Source organism: Lactuca saligna, chromosome 6 (genome assembly GCF_052625555.1).
Source record: "Lactuca saligna cultivar CGN05327 chromosome 6, ASM5262555v1, whole genome shotgun sequence".
Taxonomy (NCBI): Eukaryota; Viridiplantae; Streptophyta; class Magnoliopsida; order Asterales; family Asteraceae; genus Lactuca; species Lactuca saligna.
In genome coordinates this window covers 70,767,452-70,780,039 of record NC_136422.1, presented here as the reverse complement: position 1 = coordinate 70,780,039, position 12,588 = coordinate 70,767,452, and the positions used below count along the sequence as shown (strand labels likewise).

General features: G+C 42.1%; 1 protein-coding gene across 1 annotated transcript; it reads right to left on the bottom strand.

Moving 5' to 3' along the window:
• Positions 1-383: 383 nt before the first annotated feature.
• Positions 384-3,110, bottom strand: PMP (putative type 1 membrane protein). Its single transcript, XM_078962454.1, has 11 exons — positions 2,899-3,110; positions 2,750-2,821; positions 2,192-2,287; positions 2,032-2,107; positions 1,856-1,954; positions 1,696-1,778; positions 1,476-1,583; positions 1,246-1,383; positions 1,054-1,159; positions 762-964; positions 384-687 (listed from the first exon to the last, which is right to left on the bottom strand). Exons 1-11 carry the CDS (start codon positions 2,971-2,973, stop codon positions 619-621), a joined length of 1,125 nt encoding a protein of 374 aa, XP_078818580.1. The 5' UTR covers positions 2,974-3,110; the 3' UTR covers positions 384-618.
• Between the last annotated feature and the right edge of the window lie 9,478 nt (positions 3,111-12,588).

Sequence of the window (12,588 nt, the reverse complement as noted above, 5' to 3'; positions counted from 1 at the left end):
TAGCCTTTTATCTATTGATGTAATTCAACAATGTATTATCATACAAAATTATTTTAAGAAAACGAGTTAACACATCACCACAACAAAAAAAATTGAATCTTAATGTTAGGGTCAAGCTTTTCACTAGGATTAATGTTTTAACTCATTACAACAATTTACAAGGTCTAAACCCTAAACAATAAACCCACATAAACTCAACACGATATAAACAAATTTGAGTAAAAAATTTCAACATGTTTGAAAAAACAGTTGATACGACACTTCAAGTAAATAAAATGAATAAAGTTATGTTGTACCTATTTTACATTCAACAAAACAAGAAAGTTTATTCTTGAATAAAATGGCCTTTGTTGATGTTTATTATAAAATGTAGACATACATCATTATTCAAAACTTGGCATACAAAATACATAAAGAGATCCATTCGTCATCACAAATGGTTGCTACTTGACTTCCTATGTACTACTACTACTCCCTACTCATCATCAAATGAATATAAAATCATCTCAAATGCCAAAGATAACTTTTCAACGTATAATATAAAAAACAGCACCAAATAAATATAAAATCATCCCAATTAATACGGAAATAATGATTCTCCTCTTCATGTCAAACCTTTTAGTCAAGCTTGACATTCGAATACAAAAGGGTGTCTCTTGTGAGTGGCATATTCATCAGGAAATGTACCTGAAAAACAATGAATAAATAATACATGAATCAATCAAATTATCATAATAAAAAAATATGTACACGAAACTTACTCCTAGAAGTGTGGCAATTATAAGAATGATTCCTGTAATCCATGCAAGGGTTCTCCTAACAAGAAACACTTGTGCAATTATAATTGGATCAAGTTTTCCCTTTGTCTCCTCCAACCTTCTAGAAGAACGTGAACCAAAGCTCACATTCAAAATTGTCTCATCAGAAGATCTATCATTCAAAAGAACAACTCCAACAATTTCACCTACATAAAATTTCACCAATTTTCTTTACAAGTAATATAATTATATTTTTCAAAATACATTATATTAGTAGCTTCATAAAGAATAAGACCTTTGTATGCTGCTTGTAAAGTATCATATATCTTGGATAATGAAGCCACCAATAACTCAACTCCTTGTTGGACAATATCGTCATTTCCATATTGCTCTTTCAAAATCTGCAACATGTTTATACAAAAACTAAAAGATGAGAATCAAAAACTGTTAGAAATTAGCTTAAGACATGTATTTAACGATTTATTACCTTAATGCCATCGAATCTTCCTTTAATCAACTCTGCTGGACTAAGAATATTTCCTGATAAATCTTCATGCATTTGCACTGTTCTTTGGACATTGTAGATGAGGGTAATGAGGCTTATTGTAAATTCTCTGTCTGCTTGCTGCATTAGTAAATAAAATGGTATATAAGAGAGAAAAGCTTAACACAATAAACAAGAAACCAAGAATAGAATAGAATAAAATAAAATAAAACCTTTGACATATCAAGTTTTAATTGAGCATTGTTAGACAAAGGTACAATCAGCTCTCCATTCATGGGGTCCAACTCAGTACTAACATATGATCCACCCAACCAACCAGCCTGGATAGCAAACAAAAAGAATGTAAATAAAAGTCAAAAGGGAAGAGAGAAGAGAGAGAGAGAATCACATTGGAGTATGACATATGTGAATGAAAGTTAAGTGATAACTAACAAAATCCATTAAATCTTTGTTTGTCCATTCTGAAGATGAGGGCAGGGGTTCATTCAAGGAGACAAGTGATACTTCCTCTTCATCTGCAAGTTTGCACCACAATGATTTATAATCCAGAAAAAAAAAAACTCTTACACGGATGAAAAACTATATGTTATACCTGAAAATTGGATATTAACATCATTTTCATCAAGAGAAACTTTGCTTTTAAAAGCCTTGCTGAAAACATCACCATCTGGACCAAACCCAAGTTGCACATCTGCATGTGACATGACAAACTGAGATAATTAGATGGATTCACAAGCAGTTTATGAAGTGTTGCAGAAATTTAGACACCTTCAACTCCATCTATCTCTAGCATGAACACAGCATGAGGTCTGTCAAAGGGGTTAGGCATGAGGACCTCGTTTAACTGCAAGATCAACAAGGAATTAATTATCTCATATTGAACAGGAATAATCAAGAAGTGGAAACAAGAGCAGAGAAAGGTGATCACCTTCTCTGAGTTTGCAGAGGAAAGTGTAGAAGGGGGTGAAACACCAAGCAAGATTGATGTAGCAGCACCAATATCTGGAAGTAACATTGATTCAGGCTGCAGAAACAAATACAAGCAAACAGAATTAATGGTTAGCAATGAATTTCTAGAAATGCATATATAAAGTCTTGACTTTCATATATCATCTTGTGAATTATAACTCCATTATATGCCTTTCTATCCAAGTGCAAGATCGATTTAAAGCCTACCCTCTTGAGCGTTGTGATATGTATTCTGTAACAAATTTGCTATGAAGAGTGTAACATTTTCCAAATACATAAAGAGGAGAGGGAGATAGAATAGAATCCATATAATGATGCAATCAGAACCCTAATCTACTAACGTTAACTGCCTAGGAAACTCCACATCGGATCATAACAGATTATAAATCTTCCAATATTTTGTCGATTTAACTCAAAAACAACGTAAATGTAGAAAAGGTACGGTAATTACGATGAATGTTGCCAATAAGACCTACTAAATACATCAAAATGGAAGTAAAAATCGCCAATGAAGTACCTCGGATGATGGAGATCGAAGATACCGGTGAACCGAGCTATCAAGGAAGAAAACTGAACCAGTTCCATCAGCCTACATCCAAAACAAACGGTTATTATCCGCCGATCATAATCAATGTCTAATTGATGAGAACGATTATGTATACAAACCCCAGATTGTAAGCAGAATATCGATGACAAAATCAGAAAAATTAAAAAGAAGCCATGATGATATAGAGAATCCATTGATTGAAGACAATGAAATCGAAGATATTGAAAGATGATGGCGAAGACCAGTCACTGATCTATATGTCTTGGCCAAACCGTGATGTTGATCAAATTGGGGAAGATCACGTCGGAAACGAATCTGACTGAAACGACGTCACTCGTAATATAATTAAAGGATATCAAGGGCAAACAACATAAAAGCCTTAAAGTTTTCCTACTCGTAATATAATTAAAGGATATTAAGGGTAAACCACATAAAAGCCTTCAAGTTTTCCTAGAATTTACCTTGGATAAGTTTTGGGGTTAATAAAGCCGGATACTTTAATTAAACGGTGTATTTATTGAGTTTGAGCGGGTAAACAAGTGGTAACTGATAACACTGTAGCTACATGGTATTTAACGGATGAGTTGGACAGGACCGGGCCAAAGGTATTCAATGCCCGGGGCGAAACTATATAATGATGCCCCTTTTTTATTATTAAATTGCAATTAACCATTGTAAGAAATAATTTGATTTAAGAGCAATGTTACAAAACTTTTTATTTGGCATAAGTCAAAATAACACATATTATACAAACTAAAACTAAGACACTTCACCTAAAAGGATTTCTCTGTGCATTTTTTGAAATAGTGAGCTAATGAAAATAGATAGGAATCAGATTGTTGCCAAGAGCTAATGAAAAAGTAACAAACTATTAGAAAATCACCTATTGATACCACATTCCAACCAATCAGCCATGAAAATTTAATAACCAACATTTCCATCATCGTGTATTCAGAAGCTCAATAAACAGTTATAAATTAATCATATACATAAACCATGAAAACATTGCAACCGAAATCATACAAGAAAACAAATAAATAATCCGAGGGATTTCTACTAAAGGTCATGCAATTGAAATCAAACAATAAATGGATAATCAATAGACGGATACATCTATCTCATACAACTTCAGTTTTATTGCATTGAAATCCAAACCATAAAACATACAATATTGAAAGTTAAACTTAAAAATAAAACAAATAAAGTTATAAATAATAAACAAATACATTATAACAGTATACGGTATTTTTTAGTTTCTATAATATCGTTTGGATCAAAAGTAGAGAACACTAGACAAGAAAATTAACTTATCGACTTCCTATTTTGGAGAAACCGTATTGCCTTGGGCAGCAATGAACTCCTAATTAAGAGCAGACCAGTTGTGAGGAATAAGACCACATACCGGAGGAGGATAACCTTTTCTTGTTACGCGATTTTGTAATCAACTCCTAATTATCAGGTTCCGAAATCGACTCCTAACTTACAGCTCTAAAGTGATTTTAGATGTTTCATCCTTGTTGATTTTCCAGATTTCGCTCCAATGTGATTTCATTTTTCGTTTGCCTCTGTTCTGTTAATTGCTCTCCGTCTCCTCGTCTTCTCCATTCTGCCCAATCCCCGAATTCGCCATTTCCCAAGAAACGAAGGCGTATGTAACGGTTTCCTTTTAGCTGCTCAAATTACCAACAATTGATACTTCTTCCTCAGTCCTCTCACACGCCCTAAGTCTCGTGATGCTTCTCCCCAAAATAAAATAAACCCATAAAGGAAACATAAATTTGATGCCCTAAGTCTCGTTGCTGCCCTGGGCCATGGCCCAGCTCGCCCTGCCCTTGGGCCGGGCGTGGAGTTGGCAAACGATGTTAATAAGATTACCCCTGATTACCTGGAGAAGTGCAACTATCACTCTACCATCACCTTTTTGCACATAAACGTACACCTTCACTCGGAAACGTTCGGATAATTGACAACATTCATCTCAAATTAAGGGGTTTTAAAGAAGATTATGATTCAATTTCGTGGTAAAAGTGTTCTAAAAGGTCCAATTTTAGGTTATCGGAGAGTCGATTTCACAGGGTAAGTTGTTACAGTTAATGTTTAATCTTTTTGTTCTTGAGAGGTGAATGTGAATGTGTGTGGTTTTTCATGTTGTTGTGATGGATTTGGATTCAGCAGACGAAGACAACAAAGACCCATTTTTTAGTTTACGCAAACCTTTCTCTAGTCTTAATGTTATGGATTTTGAGCTTCATGGAATATATGTAGATCATGAACCAAAGTAAGAGTTCGTTACTCCACTGGATAAGTGTAAGGACATATTTCTTAATGTGCTACTAAATGATGAAAATCTTACAAACTCTAGTTTGGTTGATGAAGTAAGAACACAAGTGTATCATGTGAATGATTGGCAAATTGATGAAGAAGAGCAATAGCAGGTGAAAAACAGGTACATAATACATGCTCCAAAAAAATATGTATCAAAATGGAACCAAAGCTTAGCGACATTTTTGAGACTGTTACACAACTGAAGTTTTGTATCCAAAACTATGCAGTCCACAACGGGTATCAACTTTACTTTGAAAAGTGTGACAGTTGTAGAACATTTGCAAGATGTAGGAAGGGAAATGAGAATAATGTTTGCCTCTTTTAGACTATATGCCTCATGGATGTTCAATGGAAGGTCTATTCAAATCAAGATTTTAGAAGTTAATCATGTTTGAGGTAGGAAGTTTAAACTTGGCTCTATAGTTACTCCCGAATGGATAGGTAGACACTATGCAACTGAAATTGCAAATAAAACTAAGGTGAAGCTTAAAGAGATGATTACTAACATTAGACAAAGGTTTAGGTGTGTTGTATCTATAAGCCAATGTCATAGGGAATATAAATAGGTCAAGGAGATAATTGAAGGTAAATTAAATGACCATTATTCAAGAATATGGGATTATACACAAGAGTTGTTAAGATCCAATCTAGGCTCTACATGCAAGGTATGTGTAACTTTCATTCCAGATGGGAAAAACTATTCTCATTGGTTTTATATTGGTTTCAAAGCTATATGTGAAGGTTGGAAAAGAGGATGTAGACGAGTCATTGGTTTGGATGGATGCTTTCTGAAGGGATCAGTAACGGGTAAGTTGTTGACAGCTATAGGTAGAGATGCCAATAATCAAGTCTACCCAATTTATTGGGTTGTTGTGAATGTTGAGAATAAGCCTAACTGGACATGGTTTCTTGAGCTTTTGAGGGATGAGATTAAGACACTGATACCCTTTGTGTTGATCGGGATACCCAAGAAAAATGCACGAAGTGGATCGGGGAGATAGTTTGTGATCAGTAGGGAAGTGGGGATAACAAAGACACCCTTTGTGTTGATCGGGATACAATTAAATCATACCCGAAAATCTGGATGTTACACATGTACCATCCTAACTACCAGGATGCAGACATAGCAAAGCAATAACATAGCAAACAACTACCCGGATTCCCATCTGATAAAGGGCCGGCCTTGGTGCCTTAGACCTTGTCGATATAGTGAGGATGACTCACCTACAACTGCCGACTTAAAGAAATAAGACCACGCTGCTCCGACCACCAGCACGAACTCCACCACTGATCATTACCAAATAACCAAATCCAATAAACACCAATAATTACCAAAATACCCTTGGAAGTCAAATTGGTCAACCCTTGGTCCAAGTCAAAGTCCTCAGTCAAAGTCAACCTTCCTAGTTGACCCTACTCGCCGAGTCAACCCGTTGACTTGTCGAGTTCATATGCTTAGAAACTCCCATGCCACGACTCAACTCGTCGAGTCGCCCCAAGACTCGTCGAGTCCCACAAGCTCTGAGTCCCTTCCTGCTCGACTCACCGAATCATCCCTTAACTCACCGATTCACCTCTCAACCAGAAAAGGTTAGGGCTTCACGACCAGAGTCGTCGAGTCCAAGAACAGACTTGCCGAATCCAAGGAAATCTTCAACAGACTCGTCGAGTTGTTCTTCCAACTCGTCGAGTTCCTGCCCATCTTCATACAACTCGCCGAGTCTACCCATGTGACTCGCCGAGTTACTATGCGACTTAAGTCTGATATCTAGCCCGACTCCCCGAGTCATCTCCCAGACTCGCCAAGTCCATACGTAACATCTTCATTTAGACGATTTCAGGCCATTGCATTGCTTCCAATACATAGATCTGGACTCCTAGGGCCAGATTCACACGTAAAGTTTCCAACTTTACGTGCATGCAAGCCTCAACAAGCTCCAACAAGCTAAAAATGAAGGTTTAAGGCAAGGACACTCTTAATCACGCCCCAAAGCTATCACTTTCTGATCACATGGCTCCAAACCAACCTAGATCTGAAGTTGCAACCTTAGATCTAGTCTCTATACCCGAAATAGATCCCAACCATGCTAAAGAACCCCAAATCACACACCATGGATGAAATAACAAGGAAATAGCTTAAGGTAAGGTCCTCTTACCTTAGAGATGAGTCTAAACTAATGTAGACTTCAGATCCACAAGCTCTCTTGATGCTATCCTCAAATTCCTCCAACTTCTCTTCATCAATTTCTTCTTCCAAGCTTCAATCTTCTTAACAATGGAGTCTCTCACGATTTAGGGTTTCTCTGTAACACTCAGGGAAGATAGAGGCTGAAATGAAGGCATATCATTCTTTAAATAGGGTGCAAACCCCAGGAATTAGGGTTTCTCATTCCAGCACGGACTCGTCGAGTCCAACCTCCGACTCAGCGAGTCCGGTCACTTAACATGTGTCTGACACGCACTTAGACTCGACGAGTTGCAGCTCCTACTCACCGAGTTCCTCTTTTCCAAACTTACACTTTTACCCCCTGAACTCTTGATTCTGACTTTGGGATGTTACAACTCTCCCCCAATTAAATTAGGCTTCATCCTCGAAGCATGTTGCAGCACACAATTCCGGATAATACTCCCACAATGCACCTCCTGGTATCAATCGACCCAGATTCCTCCGAACATTGCTATTAAACCTCTATAAAGTCCAACTCTTCCCTCACAGAGTTACGACAACTGATTCAAGCCAGCCACCGGCTTCTTTCTTTGATAATAACCCTTATTAACCAATGATCACCCGATGATACTTTCATCACTCAAAATCACAGCGATCACTTGACTCTTACAAAGCTAGGTATCACCCTGAACCACTGGGTCCTGAACCGGTACCAAGCTGCTACCCCTTTCCTCGACTGGCATATCCTTTATCGAATTCACTTTGGGACTTATCCCAATTTCCTTTCCGAATCCAACTCGTTTCTTTCCAAGCTGACAGGATGGCACATCCTTCAGCTCCTGAGCAGCTCCCATGAGCTCTCTCCTGCAATCACATACGCATGTCGAACCTACTCTAACATCCTCGGGCTGGAAAAACCCGACATATTGACGATACCTCCAGACATCCCCAGGATGAATTACCGCTACATACATAACCTCTTGATCACAACCATACATAAAATCCAAAGCTCCATCCTTTCATCCTTTCCGAACTCCTCTGGTTCTACACTACTGGAAATTATTCCGCAACCTCAACAAACAACCAATCCGTGGCACAATCACAGTGCTCAACAACCATAATTGAAATATCCATTCTCACTTATGCTTTCACTTCCGTGAACCAATACTCCCTCCCGGAGTTACATACCTTTCCCTTTCCTTATCCAAGGAAGTCTACTTGAACATCTCGTTACTTCAACAAGTGCCACGGTGCTCACACCCCACTCTACACTATTCCCTCGTAGAGTAACCACTATTCCATGCATCACACACACTCTGAATATGCTTGCAAGGACTCTCGGTTCATGCACTGCCTTCCACTAACATGATCAATACCCCAGGCTAGACCTACTATTTGCCATCGCATCACAACATACTCAATCCATCTCCTCATATAGATCTATCAATGCATATAGAGCCTTCAACATGACTGGACCGCCTTACCAGGCCTTCAGCCAATCTGGACCACTCTCAGAACCTTCAGCATGTCTGGACCGCCCTCCAGGGCCTTCAACCTGTCTGGACCGTTCTCCGAGCCTTCGGCCTGACTGGTATGCCCACTAGCCTTCAGTCTCTCCGGACCGATCAGACTATCATACATCATCCCGAACTATCCTTCTTTGGAATCTCTCCCATACATACTGTTCTAGCCCTCTAGGGGTTCCGAACTCTAACTCCATTCCATCTACTCAGATCCCAGCCTAATCCCAGGCCTCACCACAAACAATTACCTTTTTCCGAAAACCTACTTCTGTATCCCGCCCCATTTGTCTATCACTTACTCATACCAGCCCACACTCTCGGCTGACTGAAACACTATTGAATCCCAAACAACTAATCAACCTCTGATGCTTGTCGATCCTCCTGATAATTTTCCAATTCTCCCCACTTAGAGTACTGACTACCATCCACCGATGACTCAACCAACATAAATCAATCATCCCTACTCAACATATTCCTCTTATCCATGAACTGATTTCCTCTAAAATGAGCAACCTCCACAAAATCACTTCCAGACATCGCACATTACGAACTCTAAGGGAGTTCGACTCTCCATTGAACACTTCTCAATCACAATTTTCATACCCGAAAACAAGACCATACAACCAAATTCTGACCATCAATCCCTTGGATGCTAACCGCCTACAACTCCTAGTTACTAATACTCCCAACCAAACCATGAAACACGCAGAACGGCGAATGAAATACAACACTACATAAATAAAAACATACCCGCAACTGCATCCGGCTCTGCTCTGGCCTCCTCTGCTGTAAGCTGATAAGCGCATCCCAAAGCCCTCAAAGGCTCCGCTCCACCTTGACCCCCGCCAGTTATCCTCAAAGTAGACGGTGCTGGAACCTGCACCGATATGGAAACAAGTTGTGGATAGTTGTCCCTCAAGTGACCAACTTGATGGCAATGATCACAAATCCTCATATCCTGAACCGGAGCTGACTAACGGCAATCCCTCGCATAATGCCCCTCTTTCCCACACTTGCGCCATGCACCACCGGAAGTATATGGACAAGAACAATTGGATGGGCTTATGGTTATGATGCGACATCGACCTTCGATGGATCTGCTGGTCTTCTGCTGCGGCGGAGATCTGACATCACAGTGAAAACCCGTTAGAGTCGTCCCAGGGACTGTGCCCCGGGAGCGGACTCCGACGGTCAAGTTAGATCAACTAGAAGATCTGAGATGGTCCTCCATAGCTGGAAAGAACCATCTTGGTGCTAGTGGTGGTGTATGGTGGCTGATGGCGGTGGGTGGCGGCTGAACCACCCGGCCGGAGTGTAGTGGCGGCTGAGCCATATGGGAAGAGTCTAAGGGAAGGTCCCTCTCCATGGAGGAGGTACTATTCATTATATAGGGGACAATTAGGTCAGGCCTTGGGCCAAGCCCCATTCAGGCCCAACTAGCAAGGAGTTGGGCGAGGCCGCCCGAAGGCGTCGGGCGAGGCTGGCGGGCGCGCACCAGGCAAGGCTGGCGGGTGCGCACCAGGAAAGGATGGCAAAGGAGCACCTGACCAAGCCAGTAGGAGAGTCCCAAGCAGGGCTGGCAAGGGAGTCCCCAGCAAGGCTGGCAAGGGAGCGCCAGGCAAGACTGGCAAGGGAACGCCAGGCGGGGCTGGCATGAGCGTGCCAAGCCAGGCTGGCGCGCTAGAGCGTTTAGGCCATGCCAGTGGACCATATCTCATCAAGTCCCCCCAGTCTAATGGTATTGGTACGCGGCCAATAACATCGGACTGGACTAAGCCATATAAACCAACAGGAGAGTCCCCAGCGAGGCTAGCAAGGGAGTCCCTGATAGGACTTGGCAAGGGAACGCCAGGCAGGGCTGGCAGGAGCACGCCAGGACAGGCTATCATGCTAGATCAGTCTAGGCCATGCTAATGGATCATATATCATCAAGTCCCCCCAGTCTGGTGTTATTAGTACGAGCCAATGACATCAGACTGGACTGAGTCATATAAATTGTGCGTCGTCAAGTCCCCCTAGCCTGATGCGATTGGGTTGCTGACAATCAGATCGGACTAGATAAAGCACCAAATACATTAAAGAGTAAAAGAAATGATCGAACCTCATCCACGAGAGTCGTTGGGTTGCGCGATGAGCCAAACATTACTTATGCCGCTTGAGCTGACTTGATACTCCTTCATTGAGAGGAGTGTGAGCCGATTGGTGCGATGCAACATAACTGTTGCTGCGATCATGCGGACTGAGGCTGCTAAAGAGTGTTACGCGACACTGATGTCGGTGGAATGTCGGATCGGGGTAACTAAGAAGCGTAAGCTTGCCATTTGGTCCCTGAGACTGTTATCCGACGCAACTGTTGTGGTAGCCATGCGAGATGGGATGTTACTAGTAACCATCTACATTAATAACCATCTTGAGGATCTTTCTTGCTCGATTTACACCTTGCTGGATTGCGGCGTACCAACCCTATCCCCTCCCTTTCTCAGAGGAGGAGAGGAATAGATTTCGAGAGTTGGGCGACTAGGTTGCTAGCGAGGGTCACGTAGTAAGACTATTGTCGATAGCCAAACAACATAATTCTTGAGGAACAGGTAGTGAGGCTATAGGTAGGAAACATGCAGTGAGATTGTTGTCGAGAGCCAGGCAGCATAAATGCTACGGGGTACGCGACGAGGCTACAGGTAGGGTTACACAACGAGACTGTTTCCAAGAGCCAGGAAACAGAGATGTTGTGGGGTACGCGACGAAGTTACGGGTAGGGTTACACAGCGAGACTGTTTCCAAGAGCCAGGAAACAGAGATGATGTGGGGTACGCAACGAGGCTACAAGTGGGGTTACACAGCGAGACTGTTTCCAAGAGCCAGGAAACAGAGATATCGTGGGGTCGTAGGTAGTAGGGCCTCTGTCGGGATGACCTTCTTGCTGGAGAGTATCCTCACTATAGCAGGTTGTAATGTGGGTAACACTTCATCGATCGTCCGAGCACAGGAGAATCATGATGGCTGTGAGAGAGGAAGCACCAAGATCATGGTGTAGGAGAAGCTTGTGATGCACGACTTAGGAGAATAGCTTGGGCTTAGTAGCCAATGATCATGGAGGTGTTACGCGGGAAAGCATTGTGCGGGATGGATTGGGCTTGGCTTCCAGCGATCGTAGTAAAGTCACGCGGAAGAGCATTGTGTGGAATGGTCGCCATGTTGCTATACTGGAGTCGGGCTGAGAAGCCAGGAAACTCGAGGCAAGGGTACTGAACCTCGCATGTGGAGCTTGCCGCTATAATGGAGACGGGATAAGAAGCCAGGTGACTCGAGGCGAGGGTATTGAACCTCGCATGCGGAGCTTGCCGCTATAACAGAGTCGGGCTGAGAAGCTAGGCGACTCGAGGCGAGGGTACTGAACATCGCAACAGAGCTTGCTGCTGTAATGGAGTCGAGCTGAGAAGCCATGCGACTCGAGGCGAGGGTACTGAACCTCGAATGCGGAGCTTGCCGCTGTAATGGAGTTGGGCTGGGAAGCCATGCGACTCGAGGTGAGGGTACTAAACCTCGCATGCGGAGCTTGCCGCTGTAATGGAGTCGGGCTGGGAAGCCAGGCGACTCGAGGAGAGGGTACTGAACCTCGCATGCGAAGCTTGCCGCTTTAATGGATTCGGGATGGGAAGCCAGGCGACTCGAGGCGAGGGTACTGAACCTCGTATGCGGAGCTTTCCACTGTAATGGAGTCGGGCTGGGAAGCTAGGCGACTCGAGGCGAGGGTACTAAACCTCGCATGCGGAGCTTGCCGTTGTAATGGATTC

What these genes read in the sequence shown, in the direction of transcription:
- PMP (XM_078962454.1), bottom strand. Translation starts at nt 2,973, where the DNA reads ATGGATTCTCTATATCATCATGGCTTCTTTTTAATTTTTCTGATTTTG. An exon ending in TGTTAATATCCAATTTTCAG is followed by an intron (nt 1,779 to 1,855) that starts GTATAACATATA and finishes GCAAACTTGCAG; the next exon opens with ATGAAGAGGAAGTATCACTT. An exon ending in TTTACAAGCAGCATACAAAG is followed by an intron (nt 965 to 1,053) that starts GTCTTATTCTTT and finishes AATTTTATGTAG; the next exon opens with GTGAAATTGTTGGAGTTGTT.